Raw genomic sequence first — 26,334 nt, forward strand, 5'->3', positions numbered from 1 at the left:
CAGAGGGGTGATTTACAGCACCCACAGCCTTTGCCCGGTTCCCAGGAGCCTCACGGGTCCTTGCCCCAGCCAGGAACCATGGCATTTACACCAGACTGACACCTTCCCCAGCCAGGCTGTAAATCAGTGCAAGGCAGAGGCTCTGCTCGCCCTCAGCCAGCGCCCAGCTCTGCTCTGCTGGGCTGGCAAAGCAGCCCTGGATCTGCCAGACGAGACCAATGCTGGGGCATCACCCAGGGCATGGGAGGGGAGATGGGGTAGGAGCAAAGCCCCCCCATCCCTGCACTCCCCCACGTCCCATCGGTCAGCTCCCCACCACCCCAAACCACACACACACGGGGGTGGAGCCACACTGCCAGGGGTAAAAATATTTATTTATTATTAAGAGCTGGATCCTACAGGGCTTAGCAGCACATCGGGCAGGGGAGGCTGCAAGGGCCCCCCCCCAGTGCTTCCCTGTGTGCATGTGCACCTCACGCACCTGCTCACGCCCACCCATGCACAGTCCCTGCACACACACACACTCATGCACGCAGCAGCACACACGGACCAGCTGTTTCAAGCCCCTATACCACGCAGTGGGGCAGGGTGGGATGTGGGGTGGGCAGCAGGTCCAGCCACCCCCAGCTCCCCCTGCCAAGCCCAGGGCACCCTGTCCACACATGATCCCCCCTCAGACCACGCAGGCAGAGCCAGCCCCATTTCATGTCCCCGGACCCTGTTCTTTGTGGGCTGGGGAGCAGCAGGTCCATGCCAGATGCCATCTCACTCCAGCAAGAGAGGTCAGTGGGTCTGACACACATAGTATTGTCACCCAGTCCCCAAAACCAGTCCCCACCCCCTCTCCACATACTTCCTCAGGCACTGCCAGCCTGTGTGTCCCCAAACACTGCCAGCCTGTGGCAGAGCCCCCAGTGCCCAAAGCACCCTCACACCCCCTGCCCAGCTGCAGCACATGGCAAGCGAGGGGTGCACATGTTAGTGCAGGGGAAGGGATGGGAATTTGGGTGTGCAACTTTGCGAACAGCCACTGTAAGCCACGGCAGGATGGCTCGTGCTTCTCCTGCTCTGCTGGTGTTTGCTACTGCCCAGCCCCTGCCATCCTCCCAGCATGTCCCAGACACGGCCCGAGTCCCAGCATCAGTGCAGGTTGATGGTCTCATACTCCAGGTTGTCCGAGTCCTCCAGCTCGATGCCGGGTACCAGGTTGTAATAGTTGGTTGACTGACTCATGTAGATCTTCTCCCGGTCGGCAGAGTCCTTTAGGACTTCACTCACACTGACGGTGTCAACCTCTGGCTCGCTGCCCCCCAGCTCCTCTGCCCTCAGTGCCGGGGTGTCCCACTGACTGCCTGGCCCCGTGCCCTGCTGTCCTTCACGGGCCAGCACCTGGGAACTGCTGGGGGATCCCACCTGGATCTCCACCTCCTCGTAGAGGTCTCTGCCACTCTCCAGTAGATCTGCAGAGGGCTGGAGCAGGACCTGGCTCCCCAGCAGCACCTTCTTCTTGGTCTCAGAGGGGGCAGTGGGCAGCTCATAGTGGTGGGACTCCACCACATTGTCCCCTTCTGCTGTGGCTGGGTGGCTGTGGGATCTGCTCTGAAGGCTGTAGTTGGTCTTTCTCTTCCGCCTGCAGAAGCACCAGGTGATGCTGATGAGGATGAGGAGAGGGGGCAGGCAGATGAAGAGGGCAGTGAGGCTGTGCGAGCGGCACAGCTTATCCCGGGGGATGCTCTGGAGGTCCATGCCGCGGTACCGCTCTGGTGTGTGGCAGATAACCTCAGTGACCAGGCTGGGCCAATCCTCCAGGTTGCTGAGCAAAGCGCAGCTGCAGTCCCAGCTGTTGTTGGAGAGCTGGAGCTGGAGCAGAGATGGCTTCAGGAGGCTGGTGGGGAGGAAGGTCAGGGCATTGAAGCCCAGGTAGACCTCCTGGACCTGGGTGGATGCTTTCAGGAAGGACTTGGGCAGCTCCTGGAGCTGGTTGCTGTCCAGATAAAGGATCCTCAAATTGGGGGCATCTTCTAGAAAGCTTCCAGGGAGACTTTTCAGCAGATTGTGACTTAAGTGCAAGATCTCCAAGGCAGGGGGTACTTCTTGTGCATTGCTGATATCCATGATGCTGCAGTGTGAGAGGTAGAGCTCCCGCAGCCCCCACACCCCTACCAGCACGCTCCACTCCAGGTGGGTGATGTTGGAGCCGGTAAAGTTGAGGCAGCAGCTCTCAGGGAGCGGAGCCTCCCGGAAAGCCTGGAAGTCCATGGGCTCCGTGCAGTTGCAGCTTTGCTGTGCTGGGTCGAGGGCAAGGCCGGCAGCGAGCAGGAGGCTGCCCCAGAGGGACACAGTCCCCAGCCCAGCGCCTGCAGGAAGAGCAGAGGGGACGGGTGACACCCTGCGAGACCAGCTCTCCCCTTGCTCCAGCCCGCCAAGGCGGGGGAGGGGGGGTGGTGAACCCCGCTTCTCCCACCCCTAGGAAAAGGAGCAGGGTCTCCCCGGGCTACCGCCCCCCGCCAGCCCGGGGCTGTCTCACACCCGACGTCCCGCCGCGCCCGCCGGCAGCGAGCGACCCCCGGCTCCGCGCTCTCCGCCCCCCCCGGGGTGCCCTGCCCGGCCTCACCTGCCGCCGCACGCCCCATCCTCCGGGGCCGCTCCGCGCCCCGCCGAGCTCCCCGCCGGGCGCGGCCACCGGCTCCGCCTCGCTGCGGGGCGGCCCCGCTGCAGCCCGCCCGCCCCGGCCCGGGACCGCCTCGCCCCGCGCCCGCTGCCCCCGCCCCGTGGGCCGTGGTGTCCCTTCAGCCCCCCGCGCCTTCTGCCCTCGCTGGGCTCCCACCAGTCAGGGACCCTCCAGCCGCACTGTGCGGCGACACCCCCCAAAATATACTTGTCCCCAGCCCCCTACGTGCAATCCACCCTCTGACACCCCGCCTTCCTCTGCACCACCCCCCCATAAACCATGGCCCCTAGAGTCTCCCATCCCTTCCCCATCCCTCCTCTCTCCATCCCCCAGAAGCAATGTCCCTTCCCAGCCTTCCCCAATTTCCACCCTCCTCTGGCCCCCTGCAAGCCGTATCTCCCTCGAGCCCCCTCCATACTCCAGCATCGCTCCCCCCGAGCCCCTGGAGAGGCACCAGACTGCGCTCTGCTGAATTCCCTCCCTCCTGGGCAGAGAGCTTTGCCTGGCTGGTGCCCACCTCTGTGCACGGTGCAACTCCCAGCCCCAGTGGGGAGAGGATGCAGGGGTGACATGCTTGCAGGATGCTTTTCTCTCCGTCACTGGACAGCCTCCTTCCATCCCACACAAGTCCTGGGCTGGGAAGGAGGAGCAGACGGACACACAAGCACTACAGCCTGCAGGAAAAGCAGCGCTGGAGAGGGAAGCTGTGTTTCCACACCCTGAAAGTGTGCGTGTGCTCACCGCGGTGTGAACCAGGTAAACCGATGCACGCAGTGTGGTACCGACAGCGCTTTGCTTCAGTACTGGTGGGAGGTGGGTAAGATGGGACCTGGCCCAAGTGCCAGTGCAGTGCTGCGGTGCTGGAGCCCAGCGGGGTGACCACAGTGGGGCAGGGCTCTGGCAGCTGCTCTTCAGGTTGGCTTGGGGTGCAGAGTGCTGGGACACCCTACATGCTGCATATCTGGGGTGCCTCAGAGGCCTGGCAAGCTCAGCACACCAGTAATAAAAGCGCTGGGTTGTTTCAGGCTTCCTTGGGCCACCTGTGCTATCCTGAGGGATGAAGCGATGTTTGAGAAGGCACCAGGCTTCAAGGGCTTCTTCCCTTGATTTCACCCCTCGCTCATGGCTCAAAACTGGCACCTCGGGTGTTGCTCACACGTCTCAGCTCAGGGACATTCCAGCTCCCAGTGGGAGAGCAGCAGCTCCCCTTGGCACAGACCCATCACCCACATCCCGTGCACCCTGCTTGGGTCTCTCCCAGACCCACAAACCCTGGTACAGGGTGGGTTTCTGGCAGTGGGACCTACCCCGTCCTGCTGCAGGCATTGCCTTGTGAGCAGTGGGTTTGGGGTGCCGGCACCTCGTGCTGTGCAGCAAATGCTGCAGCAATGAACCCAGCACCAGGCATTTCTGCTGGGGAGCAGGGATGGAATGGGATGGAGCAGGGAGGGAAGCAGGGCCAGCCGAATCCTGGCTGCTGGGGTGGGATGCAGGAAATGGCCGTTCAAGTCCTTGCGGGAAGGTAGATGCTGGCAGTGCACTGGCCTGGGGGTACAAGAGTTGTCTCCTGGGGTGCCCTGGACACAGCCACACAGCCCCAAGCTGGCACCCATGGGCTGGAGCCTGCTAACACCCTGCTTGTGGTACAGTCTCCCCTGCTTCCTCCTCTCCGGGGCAGCAACTGAACCAAGAGGCCCGTTGCAGGATATTTCCGAGGGCTCCCTGAGCTTCCATGGGCCGCATACGACCTCCTGGGGGTAACCTTCCAGCACTGGCATTTTATATACCATTCCAGATCCAAGTGCTTCCTTAATCCAGAGGGATCCGGGTCCTTTTATCCCTCCAGGCAGCTCTGCCCAGATTTGCAGCTTCCCCTCTGCACATCCCCAGCCAGCCCCTGGGGTGGGCTGGCCTCCCTGGTGCTGGTGCTGGTGCTGGTGCGGATGCTTCTTTCCCCAGCTTGGCTGAAGGACCAGCCATCTTCTCCCTCCTCCTCCTCCTTGGCGTCTGCAGCCCCGTGCTTTGCAGGAGCTCACCGGGTGAGAATGTCGAGGGAGGGGAAAACCCCTCTCCCGAGGGGGTCAGGGCTGTCACCCCAACCCCAGGGAGCTACCCTGTGAGGGTGGGGGCACCTCAGGGGGGACCAGGCTGGAGCCAGGCCAGGTCTCAGTATCATTGGGGTTGGAGATCCCACAGCCTCTCTGCATTCCTGTAGTATTTTACCATGCTCACAGGGGAAAAAAGTTTCCTAGTATCTAGATGGAATTTCCCTTGATGCAACTTGCATCAGGTGCCTGTCTTCATTTCGCTGTACACCTCCCCAAAGAGCCTGGCTCCCTTTTTCCTGTAACTCCATCTAAATGGCTGCAGGCAGCCAGGAGATCACCCGAGAGCCTCCCCTTCCCCAGGCTGGGCAGGCTGTTGATGTTAAACCACACTTCCTCCCACCGCCCCAGCTCGGTGATGGGAAAACCCCTGCCTAGGATGCTCTGCATCACCATGAACCCCATCTGCAGGTGGAGGGGGGGCTGCTCTCAGGCTCCATCCCTCTTGGAGAGGAGATGCCTCAGCCCTGGCGGGACATGGGCTGTGGGGTCCATCCGTGCCCCCAAACCCAGCCCAAGAGCTCACGTGAAGCCAGAGAGGAGGAGGAGCAGGGCCGGCAGCTCTCAGCCCTTGCTGGTCCCCGCTGTGCTTCTGTGGGGCACCCCGGGGCAAGCCCCGTGCAGGTCATCCCGCCACCCCCAGGCAGGTCCCCTGGGGCCTCCCTGCACCCCTTCGTGCCTCCACCCACATTCTGCCTTCAGACGCTGACTCAGCTTTCCCCCGGGGAGCTCCCAGCAGCCCCATTCTGGGCCTCTGTCAGAAAACCAGCGTTGCCCCGTGACGCCGCCTGCGCCCTGGGGAGCCCTGGGGCCCTGGTGGAAACAGGCAGCTTTCCCCCAAGGGGCAGCAGCCTCCCTGCCTGCGGGTTTGCACACATTTCCTCTGCAAAAGCTGGAAACCTGAGAAAAAAGCAGACAGATCGGGGTTGTTTCCTTTCTCCCTATAGGCAGGTTTGCTCAGCTTTCCTGCAGCAAAAAAAGGGGGGTAATTCCCTCCACAGGGGATTTGCTGTGAAGCACGGGGCTGTTTGGCTGGGAGTACTCATGCAAAACCCTCAGCATATTCAGGAGCAGGTTGAGGATCGGTGACCAGAGCCTTGAGCTGCCTCGGGGAAGCAGAGGTGGAGTGCAGAGGGGGAAACTGGGGCACAGAGCAAGGGACATGCACACAGTCACCCCGTGCGCAGTATGGAGCAGGGGAAGGGCAGCAGGATCTGCTTTTGAGGGGCTCTTGCAACGCTGCTGCTCCAGGCTTGTGGGGGGCTGTGGGTTTGTGGCCACCTCTGCCAGCTCCCACACCCATGGGGAGGGAGAAATGCCCCACATTCTTTCATGACCTGTTTTGGGTGACACAGAGACGTGTCCTCCTCATGGCCATTAGAGAGCAGCACCGCTATGGCACACTGCCCAGACACTAAAGCACAATGGGGCCAGCACAGCCAGCCCCCCCCCTCGGCACCAGAGTCCCCAGGAAGCCCAGGACAGGGCAGGCGCCGAGGGACAAGGATGAACATCCACAGTGGGACAGTCCTGTAGGTCGCCAGACCTAGACTGGTCACCATGGGCAGCCACAGGGGACCGACATTTCAGGCTGTTTGAGGGCCACTGGGGCACAGGGCTGGGCTGGAGCCAGGGCAAAGGGTGTCCAACAGGCACCTACCCAGGGGACAGCCTGGCCAGGCAGCCCACTTGCATCTTCCACTGTCCCTTATGTCCCCAGTGCCCCACCTGGGGTGGGCTGCAACTCCCCTCCCCAGCCCCTGGCACAGAGCAAGGGGCTCCAGCGGTGTCCTTGCCTGCATCCAGGGGTGGCATGGGGGGGCAGCGCCCACAGCAAACACATGGGCTTTGAAATCCCACCCTGGCCACGGCCTTTCCATGGGGTGTGGGTGTGGGGTCCCCAGGGGGTCGCGTGACACAGCCTGGTCACCCCTGCGAGGAGAGGTGTCCGGTGAGTGAGTGTTGGGGGATGTGTATTTACAGACATGTACGGGGAGGGGTCTCCGCATGTCTAGGGCACACCTGTGCCTAGGGGGGCTGCTGTCCCGTGGGGGTCTCTGTGTCTAGGCAGGGGCACGCATCTATTGGGGGCCCCTGAGCCTGGGGGGGGCCTGTGCGGAGGAGGCAGCAGGGCCGTAGCGGGATTCCCCCAGGTCACCGCCGGCCGAGAGGTGCCAATAGATGCGCAAAACCTCACCACCCACCCGTCACCGTGCAGCGGCCGCTTTAAGGGCAGAGCGGGCCGCCTGGGGGCGGGGCTCCACGGGTGACGTCAGCGCGCCCATTGATAAAGGCGGCGGGATTCCCGGGGCGGCAGCAGCGCGCGGCGGCGGGGCCACGTGTGTGGGGCCCGGTGGCGGCGGAGCAGCCCCAGCCCCGCGGAGCCTCCTCCTCCTCCTCCTCCTCCTCCTTCTCCCGCATCCGCCATGGAGCCCGCCGGCCTCTTCCCTCCCTTCCCCGCCGCCTGCCTCCCCGCACAGCCCGCACCCGCCCCGGCGCCCCCGCCCCGCGCGGCCGAGACCACCCGCATCATCACCGACCCGATCTCCGGCCGCTCCTACTGCAAGGGACGCCTGCTGGGAAAGGTACTAGGGAATGGGGGGGGGGCCGAGCCGCCGCGGGGAGCACCGACCGGGGCGTGCCGGGTTGAGGGAGGCTGGGAGCCACCGCCCGGTGCGGCGGCGGGGAGGGACGGGGGCTATGCGCCTGCTCGACCCCCACCCCCCCGAGGTGGCCCGGGGCTGGATGCGGCCCTTCGGCTGCCGCACGCCGCCCCCACTCTCCCCGCCTCTCCCGGCGGGTCCGCAGCGGCGCTGGAAGCTGTGAATCACCCGAGCTGGCTGCATGCCTCGCCGGTTATCGGAGTCGCATCGGTTTTGGGGCGCCCCGCGGGGCGTGCGTAGGCCGGCGGGTGCCCCGGTTCCCAGGGGTGCCGGCCCGCGCCGCTCCGTCACACGCAACTTTTCCTCCCGCTGCCAGCGGTGTGTGTAGGAGGTGGGTGCCGGTTCCCAGCCCAGCCCGGGCGGGCTCGGCGGCTGAGTGTGCAGATTGGAGGTTGACATCACGGCAGGAAAAACCTGTCTTCATGGGGCTGCTTTTCGGTGGCTTCTGATCCCTGGGCTTGCTGCCCTGTGCAGGACTTTCCAGGTTGATCTGTCACGTGGAAAGATGCACAGTCTGGCCATGGTGGGAGGAAAAATGCCCTGGAGGTTTTACAGGAACTGGGTGAAGAAAATCCCTGGTTGAGAGCATCATAGTTCAGATCTTAGTGGGCGACGCAGCAAGAGGGAACGTGTGATGCTTGCCAGGCTGTGCTGTAAGGGAACAGAGGAGGAGGAGGTGGCGGCTTGTAAGCAGGCATGGGAGAAGAGCTGTCTCTCACCCATCCATAACCACCTCTTCCCTTGCAGGGTGGGTTTGCACGATGCTATGAAATGACGGACCTCTCCAGCAACAAAACCTATGCCGTGAAGGTTATTCCTCACAGCCGGGTGGCTAAACCCCACCAGCGGGAAAAGGTGGGTGCTGTGGGGCTGGTGGGGTGCTGGGCTGGCAGGGTGCAGCTGGGACCCTGCGCTCACCTTCTCCCTTTCAGATCACCAATGAGATCGAGCTGCACCGGGACTTGCACCATAAGCACATCGTCAAGTTCTCCCACTACTTTGAGGACACAGAGAGTATCTACATCTTCCTGGAGCATTGCAGTAGGAAGGTGAGCACTGGTGTGGCCTCCTTGTCAAAGGATCTCCTAAACAGAGCTGTGGCTGGTTGGAGCAGACCTTATCTGAGGTGCTTTGTTAGCATTCTCTTTTTCCTGGGCTGCCCTGCTGCCTGCTCTGTCACACCCTCTGTGCTCAGCCATAACCCATGTGATTTCGCACAGTGCTGGGGACACAGCCGGCTGCTTGTCCCACTTGGGCTGCCTTGCTCATGTTGGCAGCCCGTAGCTCCTGATGGGGCCACCATAAATCCAGTGGTTCCCCTGGCTGTGCTGAGCAACCTCAATTTCACGTGGGGGATCTGCTGAGGTCATGGCTGTGGAAGAAGGATTATTTGTGGATGTGTAACTTCTGGAAGAACTGGCTTTGACCCTGCCTGCCCCTTGCCTAGTCAGCAGGGCTGCCTGTTCTCCCTGCCTGCCATCACCAAGCTGCCTTTTCTCCCTCTGCAGTCCTTGGCCCACATCTGGAAGGCCCGCCATACTCTGCTGGAGCCCGAAGTGCGCTATTACCTCAAACAGATCATCTCAGGCTTGAAATACCTTCACCTCAAGGGCATCCTGCACAGAGACCTCAAGCTTGGTGAGTGCTGCGGTCAGGGCAGGGTGCTGTGTGGGGAGCAAGCTGCCCCAGAGGGACTTGTGGTGACGCATCACCCTTGACTTGCAGGCAATTTCTTCATCAATGAAAACATGGAGCTGAAAGTGGGGGACTTTGGGCTAGCTGCCTGCCAGGATATGTCTGACCAGAAGAAAAAGTAAGTTTGAAGTTTCCCTGTTCCAGAGCCTGCTGAGATTTCACTCTTCCTCTTCTTCCTGCAGCTTCCTTGGAGGGTGGAGGGGTGAGTGGTCCCTCTTGGCCTAGGGAGGGGAAGCCTTAGGGCCCCTTCCTGGGGTGGGGGAGCAGTTCCTGCCCCAGCTGCAGGCAAAGCGAGGGGGCTGGGGGCTTTGTGGCTCCTTCAGGAGTGAGCTCGCAGCCGTCGGGGAGAACAATGTGCTGACTATGGCTATTGTGCCTGTCTGGCTGCCCTGCCGGCTGCATGGGCTGGGACACAAAGGCTCTGTTCCTCCCTGGCTCTAGGACAAGCTCTTCCCAACGGCTCCCCAGGAGCAGCTGCTCCTGACCCCTGGGAGCTGGAGATGGGCGAGTCTGTCTGGGGCTCCTTGGAGATGGATGGGGGCTTTTGGCCACAAAGAGCAAAATGGAGGTGGGGGGGGCAGGCTGCAAGCTGAATCCCAGGGCTTGGAGGGGTGGAGGCTGTCTGCAAGGGCATGCAGAGCATGCACTGACCCGATGCTCTGCCCCACAGGACAATATGTGGGACCCCCAACTACCTGGCCCCAGAAGTGCTGCTGAGGCAGGGCCACGGGCCGGAGTCAGATGTGTGGTCTCTGGGCTGTGTCATGTAAGTCTGTCTGCTGGCTGGGGAGGGGTCTGGGCAGCTCTGCCTGTGCGGGGTGAGGGAGAGCTGGGCTGTGAGCACCCCGATGAGGAAGTCCTCTGTGCTTTGCCTCGTGGCTTTGCAGTGGTTGCCGAAAGGCGGGGGAGGGGAGCGAGTGGCTGGATCCTGCCTAGCCCCGCTTTGGGGTGGGTGCCGCTAGCCATCCCGGGATGCCACTCGGGGGCTGTGCAAGCGGGAACTGCGAAGGAACTGCTAAGGGCAGGCACTCTTGTGCTGCATTCAGCTCCGTTTCAAAGCAGGCTCAACCGCCCTGTGAACCTGATAAACAACGGAAAATCTCGGTGGCTGGTGGCAGCTGCCGCTCTGTTTGTATGGGGAGCGGTTGCTGTGCTGCTTCCAGCCCCTTGCCCGGCCGCTGCCCGCAAGCTTCCTGCTCTGCTTTCCGCCCCGTCAGCCACGCAGGGGGTGGGAGCAGCAGCAGTGGGGTGGCCTTCTCCTGCCAGCCCTCTCCGTTTCCTAGGGCTCCTCGCTTGTTGCCCTAAACAGTTGCTAGGAGGAAGCGTGGCCGGATGTGAGCACAGCTGCCCGGGCTGGAAGTGGTGCTCCCAGCCAGGTGTGGCCGGCCAAATGCCAATAACTTCCTTGCTTTAAGTGCTGCTGAGTCACAGGCCTGGTGGGGATGTGACGATGGCATGTGTATCCCCCTCCCAGGTACACCCTGCTGTGTGGGAACCCTCCCTTCGAGACCTCCGACCTCAAGGAGACCTACAGGTGTATCAAGCAGGTGGAGTACACCCTCCCGGTCTTTCTCTCCTTGCCTGCCAAGCACCTCATTGCAGGCATCCTCAGACGCAACCCACAGGACCGCCTCACGCTCGAGGAGATCTTGGATCATGAGTTCTTCAAGGTGAGTGGGTTGGAGTCTGGCCTTCACCCTTCTCCAGGTGGGATGAGGCTTTTTGGGCTGTGCAGGGTGCTGTCCTTGGAGCCCAAGTCTCAGTCCTTCAAAGGAAGCAGTTGCTGTCCTGCCCGAATGCCAGCCAGGGGAACTGAGGCATCTGGTGTGCTACTGCCACCTTGTCCCTATAGCATGGGCTGTTTCCCATACTGAATGCTGGTCGTGGGGCCAAGGCTTGACAGAAATGCAAGCTGGCTGTCAGGAGGGCTGTGAGTGACTGCAGTCAGATCAGGGCAGCTGCTCTGCCTGGAGCACATGGGCTATGGAAACAAAACCTCTGCCTTGACCTCCCTGCAGGGCTACACGCCTGAGAAGCTCCCTCCCAGCAGCTGTGTGATGGCTCCAGAGCTGAGTCCCCCCAACCCAGCAAAGAGTCTGTTTGCTAAAGTCACTAAGACGCTCTTTGGGAAGAAGAAATCCAAGGGTGAGTCCATGCACTTGCCCAGGAGTCTCTGGATGACCCTTCCTCCAGGGAGAAGTGGGTTCTGTCACCTGGAGAGACCTCCTGATGGGTCTCTGTGGACCCCTTGCCCTTCTTGTGCTGGTGGCCTGGCATGGGTGTGCACCTGGAGAGCAGATGCTGTGCTGCAACCCACGGGTGCAGTTCTTCCTGAAAGCCCTGCATTGCATGAGAACTGGGAAGTGAAAGTGGGAGGCAGCTGCCTGACACCATCCTCATCACCACCATGGGCATGGGAGCAGAAGAGGGAGAGCTGAGCTACTGGGAGGGGTGGCCTAGATGTCCCCATCCCCTGTGCTCAGCAGTGTGCTCATCACTTGCTCTCTCCTCAGCCAAGAAGGGGTCTTTAGAGGACAAGGATGACATCTCCAAGCTGGTCACTGGGCTGATGAAGACCTCGATCTGCCGACAGATGAGCTATAAAACTGTGGAAGGGAATGAGGTGAGAACATCCCTAAGCCTGTGAATGCCCCTGCTCAGGGGAGCAGGTAGGACAGTGATAAAGCCAGGTCTCTCCACAGGCCACCCCTATATCATGCCGCAGTGCCAGCTCTAGCCCTGTGGAGACTGTGGTAGAGGAGACATCTCACAAGTCTGTGTCCCCCTCCATCCGGGCGATGACAGCCAGCAGCTGTGAGGGTGAGCAATACTTGTCCAGGCCACTCCGGCCTGTCCCAAGCTTCCTGTCCTGCCCTGGCTGATAGAGGGGCCAACTGACTCAACCTGTCATCTTCTCTCCACAGCCTTTGAAGACTGCATCACTGCCTCTGCCATCACTGAGTCAGCTGTCCGGCTCCTGCGGACCTGCCTCTCCTCCATGCCCCTAGGTAAACTGGTTGGACTGCTCTGGGATGGGACAGGGTGCTGTGCATCCCCTTCCCCATGGGATGAAGTCATGGCTGCTCTTTGGGGTACTTTAAACGCTGCCAGAGCCTGCTGTGGGGGGACCTGCTCCCTCCTGGGGAGGTGAGGTGGATGCAGGCTGGCTGCCTGCTCTGCTCACCCCCTCTCCTCTCTACCAGCGGAGAAAAACCCAGCTTCCCTGGCCCGCCATGAGCACTTTGTCTGGGTGAGCAAGTGGGTGGATTACTCCAACAAGTACGGCTTTGGCTACCAGCTCTCCAACCGCAGCATCGGAGTCCTCTTCAACAATGGCACACACATGATGCTTTCCCCTAACCACAGGTAAGCAGTGAGGAAGGGGCTGGTCTCTCTGGGGAAGCTCCTTGGGTGGGAAGGGGCTAGGGGAGGCTGTGCTGGGGTGGTTTTGGTGCTGGGTGGCCCCAAAACTCATGGTCTGCTCCCTCCCAGGACTGTGCATTACAACCCGACCAACAGCAAACACCTTGTGTTCTCTGTGGCCGCCATCCCCGAGCAGCTGCAGGGACAGATGAGTGTCTTGCGCTACTTTGCATCCTACATGGAGCAGCATCTCATGAAGGTGGGTGCTGGGGCCCTGGGCTGACATCATGGGTAGACATGTCGGGTCATGGTTTGACCACACTGCTTGGGGTTGTGGGATTCCCTGCTCACAGGCTCTGGCCAGGTGGACACCCAGGGAGTTGTATCCTGGGAGTGGGGACCCCACTGGGGATGTGTCCAGGTTTGGCTATGTGTATGCTGGTGGCAGTGCTCCCATGTGTGGGACCAGTGGCTTATGCAGACCCTTCTCTCCAAGGGAGGTGACTTGCCCAGCATAGATGACCTCGGGCAGCCAGCCCTGCTCCTCCTGCAGTGGGTGAAGACCGACCAAGCCTTGCTCATGCTCTTCAGCAGTGGCACCCTCCAGGTATGTGTTGGGCACAGTGGAGATGCCCAGACCCCTGTGGGGAGGAGGCCAGCTGGGGACTCCTGGCCTGTGTTAGGTCTTGTCTGCCACAGTCCAAATGTGTCCAGCTGTGACAACAGCTGTGGGGACAGGATGCTGCTCTAGTGCCTGGAGTCAGCTGTTTCCGTCTGTCCCAGTGCTGGGGCTGGTGTGTTCCTACCATGGGGCATGGAGCAGGGATGCTCCTGGGCAGGTCGGGGAGGAGGAACAGGTTGAGGCAGGAAGCGTGGCTCCATTCTGGCTCCCGGCATGCTGTGGGAAGTGTGGGTTAAACCAAGCTCAACCTGTCTCCTAGGTGAACTTCTACAATGACCACACCAAGGTGATCATTAGCAAGCCTGACCACTCCTGCCTTGTCACCTACATCAACCGGGAGCGCAACTCCTACACGTACAAGCTGTGCAGCATCCAGGAGCTGGGCTGCTCTCCTGAGCTCCACCACCGCCTCAGATACATCCTCAAGCTCCTTCAAGAACGGGCTGAGGCCTAGCGTGGGACCTTGGGGGACCCTCTCGGGACATAGAGGTTTCCCCCTGCCCTCCCATGGGATGGGAGGTGTGTTGTGGTGCTGGCTGCCCACCTGGGCACCCTGTATCGTGGTGCTCAGCTGGACTCTGGACTAAGACATGTGGATGTGGTTACAGCAGCAAGTCTGGACATGGACATCCTTGCTGCTCCCTGGCTTTGGGCAATCATCTTCCCACTAGCAGCTCCTGCTCTGGTTGTGCTGGTCTTGGTGGAGATGAACTAGAGTGGCACAGGGAGGTGGTGGTGGGTGAGTGTCCTGCAGCCAGGTTTGGGGCTGGCTGTGCCTTGTTTGTTGCCTGGTGCTCCAGCCTGCCCTGGCCAGCAGCTGCCTGCAGTGGGGACTCGGGCTGTCCTGCCCAAGGTGATGCACTAGTTGCACAGACCCTCTCCATGGCCTGGAGAGGACTGGCACAGCCTTGACCTTGAGGCTTGGCTGCTGTGGAGTAGGGAAAACTCCCTTTCCAGGTGTGCACAGGGGTGAAGGGTGCTGTCTGCCCTGCCGGGGCTGTGTGGGCTGGTGTGTGCCGCTCCACAACTGCTACACTAAGGAGGGGACTGTGCGGGGCCCAACCGTGTCCTGTCTGTTCCCAAATTGTGAATTGTCTGGTACAACTTGAGGTTTGATAAGGGAGGGAGGGGATCTGAGGGCTTGCCTGGAAAAGCTCTCATCTTGCTGGGACCTGGGTAGGTTTCTTGTTTCAAGGCAGTCTCTGCCATGTGGGACTATTTATGTATCTTATTTATATGGAATTATTTATTTTCCTGTTGATCTGTCCATGTGCAGCCCCCCTGTCCTTGACTCACCTCAATAAAAATTTATTTGTGTAAGGGCAAACTGTCTGCCTTGCTTGGAGCTGGGGTCACAAAAGGGCTTCAGCTTTCCCATCACCCTTGCTCCAGGGCTGCTTCTGCCTGCTCGACACTGGCTATCGCTGGGGGACAAGGTCAGGGAGGCAGGATGGGGGGGAGCAGCCAATGTGGTACCTCCATTGCTGTTCCTGGGACTTAGCTCTTGCTGATGCCTGTGGAGCCCTGGAGCTGCCTCAGCTTCTCTTTGCTGCTGCCAAACTCTCATTCCCAACTGTATGCAGTTGGACCAAACCCAGCTGCTCTCCTGCCTGGAGAAGGCAGGGGCTGTGGCCCAGGGGAGTGAGTTGTCTGGGTCCTTGCACTGTGAGACCTGGTCTCATGGGATATGAGCTGGGACTTAAGCTAGGAAAGAGGAGGGACTTAATCTGCTCCATAAGCTTGCTTTGAAGGTGATCTGTCACCTCCTTCCCCAGTGCTGGTGTAATCAATCTGCCTGTGAGCAGCTCGTGCTGTGGGGAGCAGCCTGGGCTGCTCCCTGTAGCGTGGCCTTGGGCAGCTGCCTGCTTCAGGGTAATGCAGCCTTTTGGGTTGTATTTGCTGCAGCTTGGGTCTTTTTGCAAACTGTGGTAGTAGAAGCTACAGCGTGGCTGGGGGCTGTAGTGAGCATCAGGCCACCACGGTGCATCACTATCTTGCTCCCTGCACACACCATGGCCAAAGACTCCAGGTATGAGCCACAGCTGGAGTAAACATCTTTATTTTCAGCTGCTCTCCCCCTGCAGCTCTTTAAGGCTGGGTGAAGGGAAGGGCAAGTGCTACTCAAAGTAAACCCCGTGCACTGTGGCCACAGCAAAGAGGGAGGCATTGGAGAAGGTGGCGGAGGCAAAGCTGTCACTTTCAGGGTCCCACAGCGCCCGGCTGGCCACCAGCAGGCTCTGCTGGCCCTGCTGGCCCAGCAGCACGTTGCAGACCAGCTTGTAGCGGGGTGGCACCACCTCCTTTGCCTGGCTCTGCAGCAGCTCGGCCAGGCTCTGGGCTAGCGGGGCACTGCCCTGGGGGCTGTAGACCGTGGTCCCCAGGGCACTGGCCAGGGCCCCCTCCAGCACCCGCTGCACCCGCCCTGCATCAAACTTGCAGCCTTCATCTGGCTGCATCTTGTAAGTGTTTTCAAGGCGGGTCTTGAGGATGGGCTGGAAAAGGGGGAGCCCGGAGAAGCTCACGCGGCTGTGGAGCATCCAGGGGCCGATGGAGGGGCGCCTGCCCCCCGGGGCCACCCCCAGTGAGCTGCGGCGACTGGCCAGGGGTGCTGGGAGGGTGCTGAGGATGGAGCTGCGGCGGGAGGGCAAGAGCGGCGGTTTGCCTTCCTCGGTGCCCCGGGCTGGGGCCGGGGGCTGGGAGCCGCGGCGAGTGGCCTGGAGCAGAGGGGCTTCGGTGTTGTCCACAGCCATCACCTGGGCTGGCAGGGCCATCTCTGGGGACGGCTGCTCAGCCATATGGGTGGCCTGGAAAGGAGAGGTGGCTCTGAGTGTTGGGGGAAGGTGGGTTGTCCCCCAGCCTCTCTATCCCACTGCCTCTCTGCTTTGCTTTTCCCTGCTCCCTGCAAATCCCCCACCTCCTGGCATGCAGGTCCCTGTGGGGCTGGGAACAGAGGGGCTGGGGGCACTGTGGCAGCCCCCTTCGCTTCTCCAGCACCTCCATCCTCAGCAGCCTTGGCCAGCGGGGGCTGATTAGCACAGCCACACACAGGTCATCCAGCCCTCTGGTCTCCCATCTCCAGCCCTTCCCCCCAGCATGGGTGAGCAGCTCCTACCCCTCCAGCCTCCCCAACCCTCTTGCCTGCATCTGGTCCCACACTTACCCCCCAGCCCCACTCCTACCCTGCCGGGGTAAACCCAGGGGACTCAGCTCCGGCTGATGTCATGCCCAGCAGCTGCTTAGGACCAACCTTGGTCCTGCAGGTCACAGCGAGTGTGGGACGAAACTGTTGTGCTCCTGGAGCGTGAAGTGTTGCTACGTGACACTGCAGCTCCCCAGGGCCACTCTGGCGCATGGCTCCTGTAACTTCTTGTTTCCTGGTCCCTGAATAGCCCCATCACCTTTCACCCCTGCTCTGTTCCTATTTCCAGCCGTGGCTGGGACTGCAGCCAGTGTGGGGACATGGGACCGTGCATGTGCCCTCCAACCTCAGCCACTCCTTCTTGGCAGCCCCAAAAAAGCACTCATGGGTGTCAAATGTGCAAAGGAAGAGCAAGGGGTGCAGAAAAGCTGCTGGGATCTCCCCTTTGCACCCCAACTCTGTGCTGCACTAGGGCTGGAACCCCCAAGGGCTTGATTTTACCCAAAAATTTGCAGCGTTTGGATGCTTATCCCCCCCCGCACCATCTCTCCCAGAGCAAAGAGAGAGTGCGGGAGGGTGGGCATGCATTGAGTGTAGCCCCGCCATGTGCCAGGGACCGTGCTGTCACAATGCCCTGACCCAAGGGGAGGTTTGCCCAGGGGCTCCCAGTCCTGAGCAGGGTTTTTCTCTGCCATCGGAGCCCAGCCCAGCTGGTACGCCGCGGCTGCCCTGTCAATGTGCCTTTGTCTGGACCAGGCTGCTGAGCTATTTGAGGAAAGTGGAGACGGCTTTTGTGTTTCTATCTCCCATCAGAGGTATTTATAGCTTGCCGCTGACTAGCGCTGCCAAGCACGCTGGCAGCTGGACCCCGCTCCCTCCGGGTGCTGCCGGCAGCCACGAGCCCTCCTCCTCCCTCTCCCTCCCACCACCACCACTGACAACCGAAGGTGGGTCCCTCCGTGGGCACTCTCCCTGTGTCCCCATCCATGGACTGCTTGGGGCCAGACAGGTTCTGTAGAAAGGGGATGGGCCATTCCTTGGCACAGCATTTGATCTGGGCTTGAGTGAGGCTCGTTATGCTTTTTTTGCTTGCAATCGCTTGTGCCCTAAGCAGACATGAGAGCTGCAGGGCTTTGGCCCAGAGCGTCAGCAGGAGAGAAGTCTTTTGCCATTCCAGAGGGCAAATCTCCCCGCAGAACTCGAGTTTGCTCCACTGCTGGTGCCAGGGACTCAGCCATGTCCAGTGGCTTTCCATGGGGGTCGTGCATGTGGAGGTGGGGGTGATCTTTGCATATTTAACCTGTGCATGTGTCACCTTTTGCAAAATTCCAGCTGCCTGCCTCCCTTCACGCCCATTTCTCCCATCCGCTGGCTCCTCTGCAGCAAAGCTGGGGGCAGATCCCTGTGCCAGCGATGCTGCGGCTGTGCCGTGAGCCACGTCAGGGGGATGCCACTTGAACTGCTTTCCTGCTCCAATCCCATCTGGCAAACGCCCAGACAGAGCCGCCTCGGCAGCAAGGGTGGGCTTCCCTGCTCACTGCCCCTTCTCTCCCTCCTGCTGCCTCCTCGGCAGCCTCGCTGCCCGGCCCTGGCGCTGCTTGCCAGGTTTCTCTAGCAATGGGCCATGTCGGACGGCTGCGGCGGCCTCCTCCCCACAGCCTCCCCACGCTGGCCAGCCTCCCGCCTGCCTCCCGCCTGCCTCCCGCCTGCCTCCCGCCTGCCTGCGCCGCCTTCCTCCACCGCCCTCCCCGAGACAGCCCATGGCCGGACCCTGCTCGGCGCGGCTGCAGGGCGAAGCAGCTGCCTTCACCACCGCCCTCCGCACCCTGGTGAACAACCCTCAGTTCAGGTGAGGGCCCGGGGAGCTGCCACCCCCCCCCCCCAAGCCATGCCGACCCCCCCGGCACTCGCTCCGTGCTACTTTCCCATGGCCCCGAGTCCTGCTGGGGGGGGTTCTGGCCCCCGGGCAGTGCAGGGAGCCCCAGGCAGCTGGCGGGACAGGCATGGCTTGTGCACACCCCCGGGACGTCCTGCACGGCTTTGACAGCGCTCCCCCCACACCCGCATGGCAGCAGGAGCCCAGCGCTGCCCAAGTGCATCCCCCTGGGACAGCCACCACCTCTCTGGAGGAGAGAAGGTCCCTGGGTGCTCCCAGACCCCCCTCTGTCTCTGGGAATGGTGCCAGCAGGGCAAAGCAGTGTCCCAGGCTAAATCCCACACTGGGGCTCCCGCCCTTGCTGGGAGTGGGGGTTCCGCAGCCACCCCACTCCCCAGGGGCAGCCACCCATGCTCAGCTCCTTTCCCACCTCGACTTTCCCAGTGCTTTCCTTTGACATTTCCACCTCCCCGCATCCCGGAGGGCAGGCAGCAGCCCAGCAGCGCCTCACTGCTCCTGCCATCCCTGCCACATCCTCCCGGAGCGTGGAGTGGAGATGGAGAGTCACTGCCTCGGCCGCCCCCCGCCACACAGCACCTCTTGCCTGGCAGCTGGCTGGCTGTGTGGTCCCACTTCATGCTAAGGCCTGGCACAAATGCCAGTGCTATCTGAGGAAATCCCCATCCCTGCTGAAATTTTGGCCACCCAGAAGAGAAATCCCAGTGAAAACTCCCCAGCCACCTCACCAGGCAGTGGGGAGGCAGCTGCCAGAACCTGGCCATCCCCAGCCCACATTGTGCTGCTCGCATCTTGCATCCTGCACCCTTCATCCTATATCCCACAACCTGCATCCTGCAGCCTTCATTCTGTGTCCTGCACTCTACACCCATCAACCTTCATCCTGCATCCTTCCTCCTGCAGCCTTCATTCTGGATCCTGCAACCTGCACCCCACATCCTGCATCCTTTGTTCTGCATCCCACATCCTGCAGCCTTCATCCTGCACCCATCCTGCATCCCAGACCTTGCATCCCATAACCGCAGCCTGTGTCCCACATCTCACAGCCTGCATCCTGCAGCCTACACCCTGCTTCCCCCACTTGGCCTGTGGACCACAGCCATGGAGCAGTTTATTTCTGTCTCCCTTGCAGTACTGGTTATAGAGGACCCATCGGGCTCTGCTCACACCACCCAGCACACCCCAGCTGTGTGCATCCTGGTGCACATGTGGGATGACCCAGGTGTCCTTCCCCCTGGTGGGCATGTCGTCTGTGGGACACCATGAGGGTTGGGTGGTGGGTTCGTGCACGGTCTCATGGCAGCTGGAGTTTGTGTGGTGTGTCTTCTGCTCACTGCCCTGCTGGGATGGGGGATGAGGGGATGGATGGGCCATGGCCACACAGTGCACATGGGTTGGAGACTCCCTGCCTTTTGCCTGTTCCCTTTCCCCCAATCCTGCCTCCCTTTCCTGGGGCCGCAGAGCTGGGGAACCATGCTGGGGGTCTATGGGGGACCAGGGCAGGGGGACCCCACTCCCCAGTGTGCAGTGCAGGCTGCCCTGTCCCGCAGGTGCAGGGAGGGCCAGTGCCAGCCCTGCCAGCAGTGATGCTGGAGACTTCGCATCCCTGAGCACATGAGTCAGTGCCTGTGAGTCAAGGACACCGAGCCCCATGGCAGCTGTGCTTTCCCCAGCTTTGCTGTGCCCAAAGAGAAAGCCACTTTCTCCAGCTGTCCTGGGCTTTTCTCTGCCCTGCTCTGTGCCAGCACTCATGGCTCTCTGTGCCAGCACCCATGGCCATCTGTGTTGGCACCCATGGCTGTCTGTGCCTTCCAGAGGACACATCTTGCTCACTCTGCCTGCAGCATTCTGATGGCCACAAGGAACCACCAGCAAGGACCACTCTGCCTCTGCCAGGAAAATCCCTGGAGGCTGCTGCCCTGCTGGGATGGGCACCCAGCTGGTCCCTGCCCCTGTGCCCTGTCCCTGTCCCAGGGCATCCCGTGCCATGGTTTCCCAAGGTGCCCCATCCCTCATGGTCCCCTCTCCCCCGCAGTGACGTGACATTCGTGGTGGGCCGGGAGAAGCAGAAGGTGTTTGCGCACCGCTGCGTGCTGGCCTGCCGCTGCCAGGCTTTCCAGGGGATGCTCAGCCAGGAGCCGGTGGGCAGTGAGGACACCCCCTGCAGCATCCCATCCCAGGGCCCCTTCATCCTGGGCAACGTGCAGCCCGAGGTCTTCCTGGCTGTCATCGAGTTCCTCTACACAAACAGTGTCACCCTCAACAGCCATATCGTGAGTGGGGATGGGGGTGGTAGGGACCACGTACGTGGGAGGGACAAGGTGGGGATGCAGGGGTAGGGGGTGCTTTGCAGCTCCTGGGGTGCCAAAGGTGGAGGGGATGTGCTGCATGATGCTTTCTGGCTGGCTAACAGTGCAACGAGTGTGTGGGATCTCAGCCCAGCACAGTGGGGTGTCCAGAGCACCCTGTCCCACAAGGGCCTGCCCCAGCCTCAGGACAGCTGGCTGTGCACACCTTTGGCTGCTGGGAATGGGTAACACCAGAGCAGGACGCCATCATATGCCCCCATGCGGCAGCCCCCCCCCCCAACTGGGAGCTCCATGGAGGCAGGAGGACATGTGCCCTTGGCCTCTGGGTTGCCATGCCCATCCATGGCCCTGCGCACCAGTGCTCACAAGGTCTCACTTGCCTGCAGGCGCTGGACGTGCTGACCTCGTCGGTGGAGTATGGTCTGCAGGACCTGTGCAAGGTATGACCCTGCTTAAACTGGGGGGGCGGTGGTCCCCGAGTGCCCCCATGCTGAGGAGCACCCCAAGATGGTCTCTGCATGGCCAGTGGCTGGAGGTGGCTCTGAGGACGGCACTGTGGTGCATCACCTGAGTCCATCGCAGGCTCAGCCCCTGCTTCCCAATCCTGGAGGGTCTATCCGGTGGGATCCCCCTGAGGGGGTGCAGCACTCTCCAGAAGCCCCGCAGGGGCCGGGGAATCCCAGGGAAGGACATGGAGCCTCATGTCTCCTGCATGGTAAAGAGCAGCAGGAAAGCCCCGATGCCATGGCCCACGGGTGCCCTGCAGTCATGTGGCAGGACGATACCGTAGGGAAAGCCCTGGTCCTGGAGAGCGCTCAGCTCCCCGGCCGCGGTGCTGCCAAGCGGGTGCTGCTTTGGGCAGGAAGGTTTTGGGAAGGCCGCAGCAGCAAAAAGGAGGGGTGGGAACTGGACAAGGAGTGGGCAGGGAGCTGGAGCAGCTCGGCACTGGGGAGGGCGGCCGGGCCACGTCATCAGAGTGATTCCTGAATTACCGGCGGGCTGATCGCGTGACCCGCCATCTCGCGCCCGGACTTCCCCTCCCTCCCCACCGCAACAGGAAGGACCTCGCTGAGGAGCTGAGGTCTGCTGTGTGCTGGGGCGATGGGACGGGACCTGCCCCATCACCCCATGGGGACAAGCTCAGCCCGACCCCAGACATGGCACGGGGCTGTCAAACTTGGCAGGGAAGGGACATAAGGAGTGTTACAAAAAAGCGGGGGGCCAGTGCCCTGGCCACACGAGTCTCACCCCACCATCCAGTAAATGCATCCTCAGGGGGATGAGCCATGGCGGTGGCGGGGGGCGGCGGGGAAGGTGGCTGACCAAAGACAGCAGGGGAAAGCCCGTGGCTGTGTCCCCAGCTGCAGGGTGACCTCATGTCCCTCCTGCCAGTGACTCAGAGCCCTTCTGCTCTAGCTGATGGCTCCTCCCTGCATGTCATATCCCCTTGGGTTTCCCAGGGGCTCTGACCCCTTTGCGTGGGAGGCAGCTGAGATAGGCAGGAAGGAGGTCCTGCTCCCTGATAGACGTGCCCGTCTGGCTGCATCCCATCTGCATCGCCCGTGTGTGGGCTGCAGCTGGAGATGCTGGTCCCTGACCAGTCACAGGCAGAGAGCAGCGGGCAGGCAGGGCTGGGCAAAGCTGGGGTCACCCAGTGTACTGCAGCCAGCACCAAGGCCATCCCCTGTGGCAGGACACAGCCAGTGACCGTGGCCAGGGTTAGGTGACCTATCTGGGGCTATGAGGTTGGCTGGGGTTTGGTCCCATCAGGCTTGGTCCCTGGCTGAATCAGTGCCTGGGATGGCTGGTCACAGCCCATGAAACCCTGTGGGGCTGGAGGTGCCTCCACCCCATGTCCCATGTCCCATATCCTGGGGGCTGCGGGGGTGCTGAGATTCACGGGAGGGGGTGGTGGGGCTGGGTCCCCACTCTGCCCACCCTCTTTCCATCTGCCTTCCAGCTCTGTGTCAAGTTCATCAAGGACACACTGAGCGTGGAGCAGGTCTGCGAGGCTCTGCAGGTGAGTGTGACACCAGTGGGGTCACAGAGGGTTAAAAATAGCCTGTCTGATTTGGGAGCAGGAGGTGACCTGACCCTCCTGCTCTGGGCTGGACAGTAGGGCAGGATTTCCTACCCACCCCTGGCTCAGCAGCTGCCCTGGGCACATTGTACCAGGGCTGCGAGGGACAGCAGGGCCACCACAGCCTGGAAGGAAATGTCCCTGAGGCCACGCTGCTCTGAGCAGGGCTGGCCAGAGCTCCCCAGTGCCAGGGCCTTGCCATCATTTGCATGAAACTGGGAGTCATTGGGGTTTTGGGAGCTCTCATGGTTTTGAGGCCAGTCCCAAAAACCCTACTGAGAGTTGGGGCACCTAAAAATAGTCTTGTGGGGGGGGTCCCAATGGCCGTGTCATGCTGCATGTGTGCTCCCCAGAGAAGGGGGATTTGTTCCATCTCCCTGTGGGCTGAAGCAATACTGTTGGGGCGAGATGCCGGCCCCAGAGCACAGAAGCTCCTGCCAGATGTGGTGCCAGACCACTGTGGCGTAAACAGAGCTAAAACTAGCCCGGAGGAAACAAACAGAAAACCCCAAAACCCCAGAACAAAACAAACCTGAAAAAAACATCCCGCCTTCCCTCCCTGCTTGCGTCAACGCTGGTCCCCTGCCGTGGTGGAGGGGGAGGCGATGCTCACCCTGCCTGTGCTGGTCCCGAGTACCCTGCATGCAGGGGCTGCCACCGCAGGGGGGCAGGGACATGGCCTCTTGGTACCCAGATGGGCAGTGCCAGCCTTGGGACGAGCATCACTGGGTAGGGCTGGAGGAGGATGAGAGCACCCCAAATTCCTGCTCTAGTGGGGGATGGAAGCTATGGGACAGGTTGGGGCTGGCACCAGGGCATGGGGCATATGGCTCTAAGCTGACCTTGTTCCCATGCAAGGAGCCCTGGGGACAGGTGGCCCCATGTCCCCGCAGTGTGGCCTTGTGAGAGCAATGCCAGGGCCCCTTGCCCACCCGGGGCTGGGTGACGTCCCCAAGCAGTAGTGGAAAATCAGGTACTTCCTGCTGACAGCAAGGGCTGGGTGACCGTTGTGGGTGGTAGAGCCACCAAACCCTTTGCTGTGGGGCAGGCCAGGAAAGGAGAGGACCTTGGTGCCCCTTCTCCATCACACCCACACCATGGCACCCATACTCAGGGATGCTCACCTCACCTGGGTCCCTGAGAGTGCCTGTGTCTCTGTAGGGCTTTGGCAGGGGGTCCCTCCTGCCCTGGACCCCCTCGCAGGTGTCTGTGTTGTCCCACAGGCTGCAGTGACCTATGGGCAGGCAGACCTCCAGCAGCACTGCCTGGCCTTCATCGAGGGCTGCACCACGGTATGGCTGCAGGGAATGGGGGAGCATGGCACAGGGTACCCCAGGGCATGGGGAGCACTGAGGACAGTGGCATGGGGAACACTGGGGGGCACGGCATGAGACAGGGGATTGGGGCCCCTAAGAATTGAGTGAATGGAGGCTGGGCAGGGGAGGAAAGGGAGCAAATGGTGTTTGAGGAGAAGATGCTGGGTGCCAGGTAGAGGCTGACTAGGGGTGCCAGGGGATGGGGGTCTGGGTGGGGGGATGCTGGGGTGCCAGGCAGGGATGGTGCCAGGATGGGTCTCAGTACCAGTGCCCCGGTGCTGTGGTGTGCTGGCAGGCAGTGGTGCGGACACGAGGCTTCCACGAGCTTTCCGACACAGTGCTGGCACGGGTGCTGCGCAGCGACCGCCTGGCCATAGATGAGCTGGACCTGGTGCAGGCTGTGCGGGAGTGGGCACATGTCAGCTCGGTGAGTGCAACGCAGCAGGGGCGGGGGGGTGGGTGGGGGGTGTCCTGGCAGGCCCACCCCCAGGTGGAGCCGCCCAGGGGTGCCTGGACCCAGACACCCTGTCCCTGAGCATGGGGCTGTGTGATGGGCACAGAGGCTGTTTGAACCCCCCCCACCCCCCTGGTGCCCAGGACATCACCAGCTCCATCCCTCATATCCCGCTGGTCAGCAGGCCGTCCTGGAGCGCCCCGTGCCTGAGGTGGCCGCCCTGCCTGTGCGGGAGCTGCGCCTGGCCTTGCTGTCACCCAGCGAGCTGGTGATGCTGGAGACCCACAACCAGAAGGATCTGCTCATCCCGGTGAGCTGCTGCCTCCTCTTGGGGTGCCCTGCCTCACCTCCGGGGCTGAGGGATGCTGCAGGGCCGGGTTTTGGGGGGTACCACGCTGTGGCCATGCTGATGCCCCCATCCCTCTCCCCATCCCCATAGGTGGAGAGCATCGCAGCAGCCTGGCGGTCCCACGCACTGCGGAAGGGCAGTGGGGTCCCCTCACGCCTCTGCCGGCCCCGGAGTGGCACACGGCCCCGTGACCACCACCGTCACCTGGACCCTCACGCCAAGTAGGGGCCAGTCACCGAGGTCCCGCCAGCCTGACCCAGGGGCTCGGGCAGCGGTAGTGCCCCCCCCCCTCCGCCCCGCTGGGCAGTGCCCTCCCCACCCCCCCCACCCCTTCCCCCCCAGTGGGGCAGGCTGTGGGGCTGGGCGCTGCCAGAGGTGCTGCCGTGGCCAAGAGCATCGATAAAGCGTTTTGCCCCATGCTACGGCCTTGGGGCCAGGACAGGATGCCCGAGTCACCCCAAGAAGTGGTGCAGGGGCTGGGTGGGGGGGGGAAGTGTTGGAGCTGGGCCATGGGTGGGTGCAAAGACACCCAGCCGCCGCGGCGCCCACACACAGCCCGAGGTGTGGCGGGGCTGCAGAGGTCCCTTGCGGGATGGGGACACGGGATGAGCCCCCCCCCCCCCCCCTTTTCCCAGCCCCACTGCTGCCCCCCCCCCGCCGGGCGCTGTGCTGGGGCCCTTCCCCGGGGCCGTGCTGCCCTCCTCCGGCAGCGGGGCCGTGCTGCATCAGGCGGCGAGTGCTGGCACGGGCCTGGGCAGGGGCACAGCCCTCCACCCCGTGGCGGCGGTGGGGAAGGGGCTCAGCGAGGGGGGATCCTGGGACTGGGGAGGGGCAAGCGGGGGGGGGAGACCTCGGCATCTGTGCACCCACCCAGCACCACTGCACCAACGCTAGAGACCCCCTCCCCGACCCCCCCCCCCCCAGTCTCGGGGGGGCACGCCACGCTGCCAGCCCCGCCCCGTCCCGTCCCCCCCGTGGCACACACACCTCTCCACAGTGCGCACCCCCCCCCCCCCCGCACACCCCATTGCGTGTGTGCACACAGCTGGGTCTGTGTCAAGCTTCCCCCGCCCCGTCCCAAGCTCTACTCCCAGAGAAAGGGCCAGACACGACAGGTAATTTATATATAATATATATATTTACTCTTTAAAAATAAACCTTCGGTCCCCACTACCGCCTGTACAAACTACAAAAATAAACCTTTGCTCTCTTTGATATAAATAACTTAGATGGCGTGTTGGGGGGGGGGGGGGGCTGCCCGCCGTGCCCACGCCCGGCACGGGGATGGGGTCCCCGGGGCCACCCCAGCTCAGCGGCAGTGTCTGGGGGCTGGGGGGGGCCGGGGCCGCGGGCACGGCAAACACCGCTGGAGTTAAAGTGCTGGGTAACGGCGCGGACGGTGCCCGGGATGGGGACGGGGACAGGGGCTGGCCTCAGGGACAGCCCCGCTGCACGGGGACATGGTCAGAAAAATGTTTTTCCCAGTGAGATGTGGCACCGCGAGTGCCCACACGAGCGTGCGCTGCCCTGTGCGTGCACCAGCGTGTGCTGTCACCAGGGCAGAGCACGAGTGTGGCATGAGGGGCCATGCCCGTGGGACCGATCGGGGGCTCG

The 26,334-nt window shown here is 62.2% G+C and overlaps 4 protein-coding genes across 8 annotated transcripts; 2 read left to right on the forward strand and 2 right to left on the reverse strand.

Moving 5' to 3' along the window:
- Nucleotides 1-353: 353 nt before the first annotated feature.
- On the reverse strand, nucleotides 354-7,671 carry LOC129209618 (leucine-rich repeat transmembrane neuronal protein 2-like). Of its 2 annotated transcripts, none has more exons than XM_054834290.1 (2): nucleotides 7,608-7,671; nucleotides 354-2,357 (listed from the first exon to the last, which is right to left on the reverse strand). In XM_054834290.1, exon 2 carries the CDS (start codon nucleotides 2,257-2,259, stop codon nucleotides 1,141-1,143), a length of 1,119 nt encoding a protein of 372 aa, XP_054690265.1. In that variant the 5' UTR covers nucleotides 2,260-2,357; nucleotides 7,608-7,671; the 3' UTR covers nucleotides 354-1,140. The 2 variants fall into 2 exon arrangements, with proteins under 2 accessions (XP_054690265.1, XP_054690264.1); XM_054834289.1 differs by lacking the exon at nucleotides 7,608-7,671 and adding an exon at nucleotides 2,615-2,680.
- PLK3 (polo like kinase 3) lies at nucleotides 7,017-14,506 on the forward strand. The gene is made up of 15 exons (XM_054834288.1): nucleotides 7,017-7,361; nucleotides 8,187-8,294; nucleotides 8,372-8,488; nucleotides 8,948-9,077; nucleotides 9,165-9,252; nucleotides 9,805-9,900; nucleotides 10,609-10,804; nucleotides 11,153-11,279; nucleotides 11,648-11,757; nucleotides 11,837-11,954; nucleotides 12,059-12,142; nucleotides 12,338-12,500; nucleotides 12,627-12,756; nucleotides 12,994-13,104; nucleotides 13,439-14,506. Exons 1-15 carry the CDS (start codon nucleotides 7,203-7,205, stop codon nucleotides 13,631-13,633), a joined length of 1,932 nt encoding a protein of 643 aa, XP_054690263.1. The 5' UTR covers nucleotides 7,017-7,202; the 3' UTR covers nucleotides 13,634-14,506.
- Nucleotides 14,507-15,257: 751 nt separating this feature from the next.
- DYNLT4 (dynein light chain Tctex-type 4) lies at nucleotides 15,258-16,491 on the reverse strand. 2 transcript variants are annotated; one of them, XM_054833908.1, is made up of 2 exons: nucleotides 16,359-16,491; nucleotides 15,258-15,983 (listed from the first exon to the last, which is right to left on the reverse strand). In XM_054833908.1, exon 2 carries the CDS (start codon nucleotides 15,972-15,974, stop codon nucleotides 15,297-15,299), a length of 678 nt encoding a protein of 225 aa, XP_054689883.1. In that variant the 5' UTR covers nucleotides 15,975-15,983; nucleotides 16,359-16,491; the 3' UTR covers nucleotides 15,258-15,296. The 2 variants fall into 2 exon arrangements, with proteins under 2 accessions (XP_054689883.1, XP_054689884.1); XM_054833909.1 differs by having other exon boundaries at nucleotides 16,340-16,447.
- Nucleotides 16,492-17,784: 1,293 nt separating this feature from the next.
- On the forward strand, nucleotides 17,785-25,750 carry BTBD19 (BTB domain containing 19). 3 transcript variants are annotated; one of them, XM_054833638.1, is made up of 8 exons: nucleotides 17,785-18,167; nucleotides 20,248-20,485; nucleotides 20,908-20,961; nucleotides 22,482-22,541; nucleotides 23,825-23,893; nucleotides 24,213-24,344; nucleotides 24,553-24,681; nucleotides 24,811-25,750. In XM_054833638.1, the coding sequence occupies exons 1-8, from the start codon at nucleotides 18,079-18,081 to the stop codon at nucleotides 24,943-24,945; spliced, it is 906 nt and encodes a 301-aa protein (XP_054689613.1). In that variant the 5' UTR covers nucleotides 17,785-18,078; the 3' UTR covers nucleotides 24,946-25,750. The 3 variants fall into 3 exon arrangements, with proteins under 3 accessions (XP_054689613.1, XP_054689612.1, XP_054689611.1); XM_054833637.1 differs by lacking the exon at nucleotides 20,248-20,485 and having other exon boundaries at nucleotides 17,828-18,167; XM_054833636.1 differs by lacking the exon at nucleotides 23,825-23,893 and having other exon boundaries at nucleotides 17,947-18,167.
- The last annotated feature ends 584 nt before the right edge of the window (nucleotides 25,751-26,334 follow it).

This window comes from Grus americana, chromosome 8, assembly GCF_028858705.1.
Source record: "Grus americana isolate bGruAme1 chromosome 8, bGruAme1.mat, whole genome shotgun sequence".
Lineage (NCBI taxonomy): Eukaryota > Metazoa > Chordata > Aves > Gruiformes > Gruidae > Grus > Grus americana.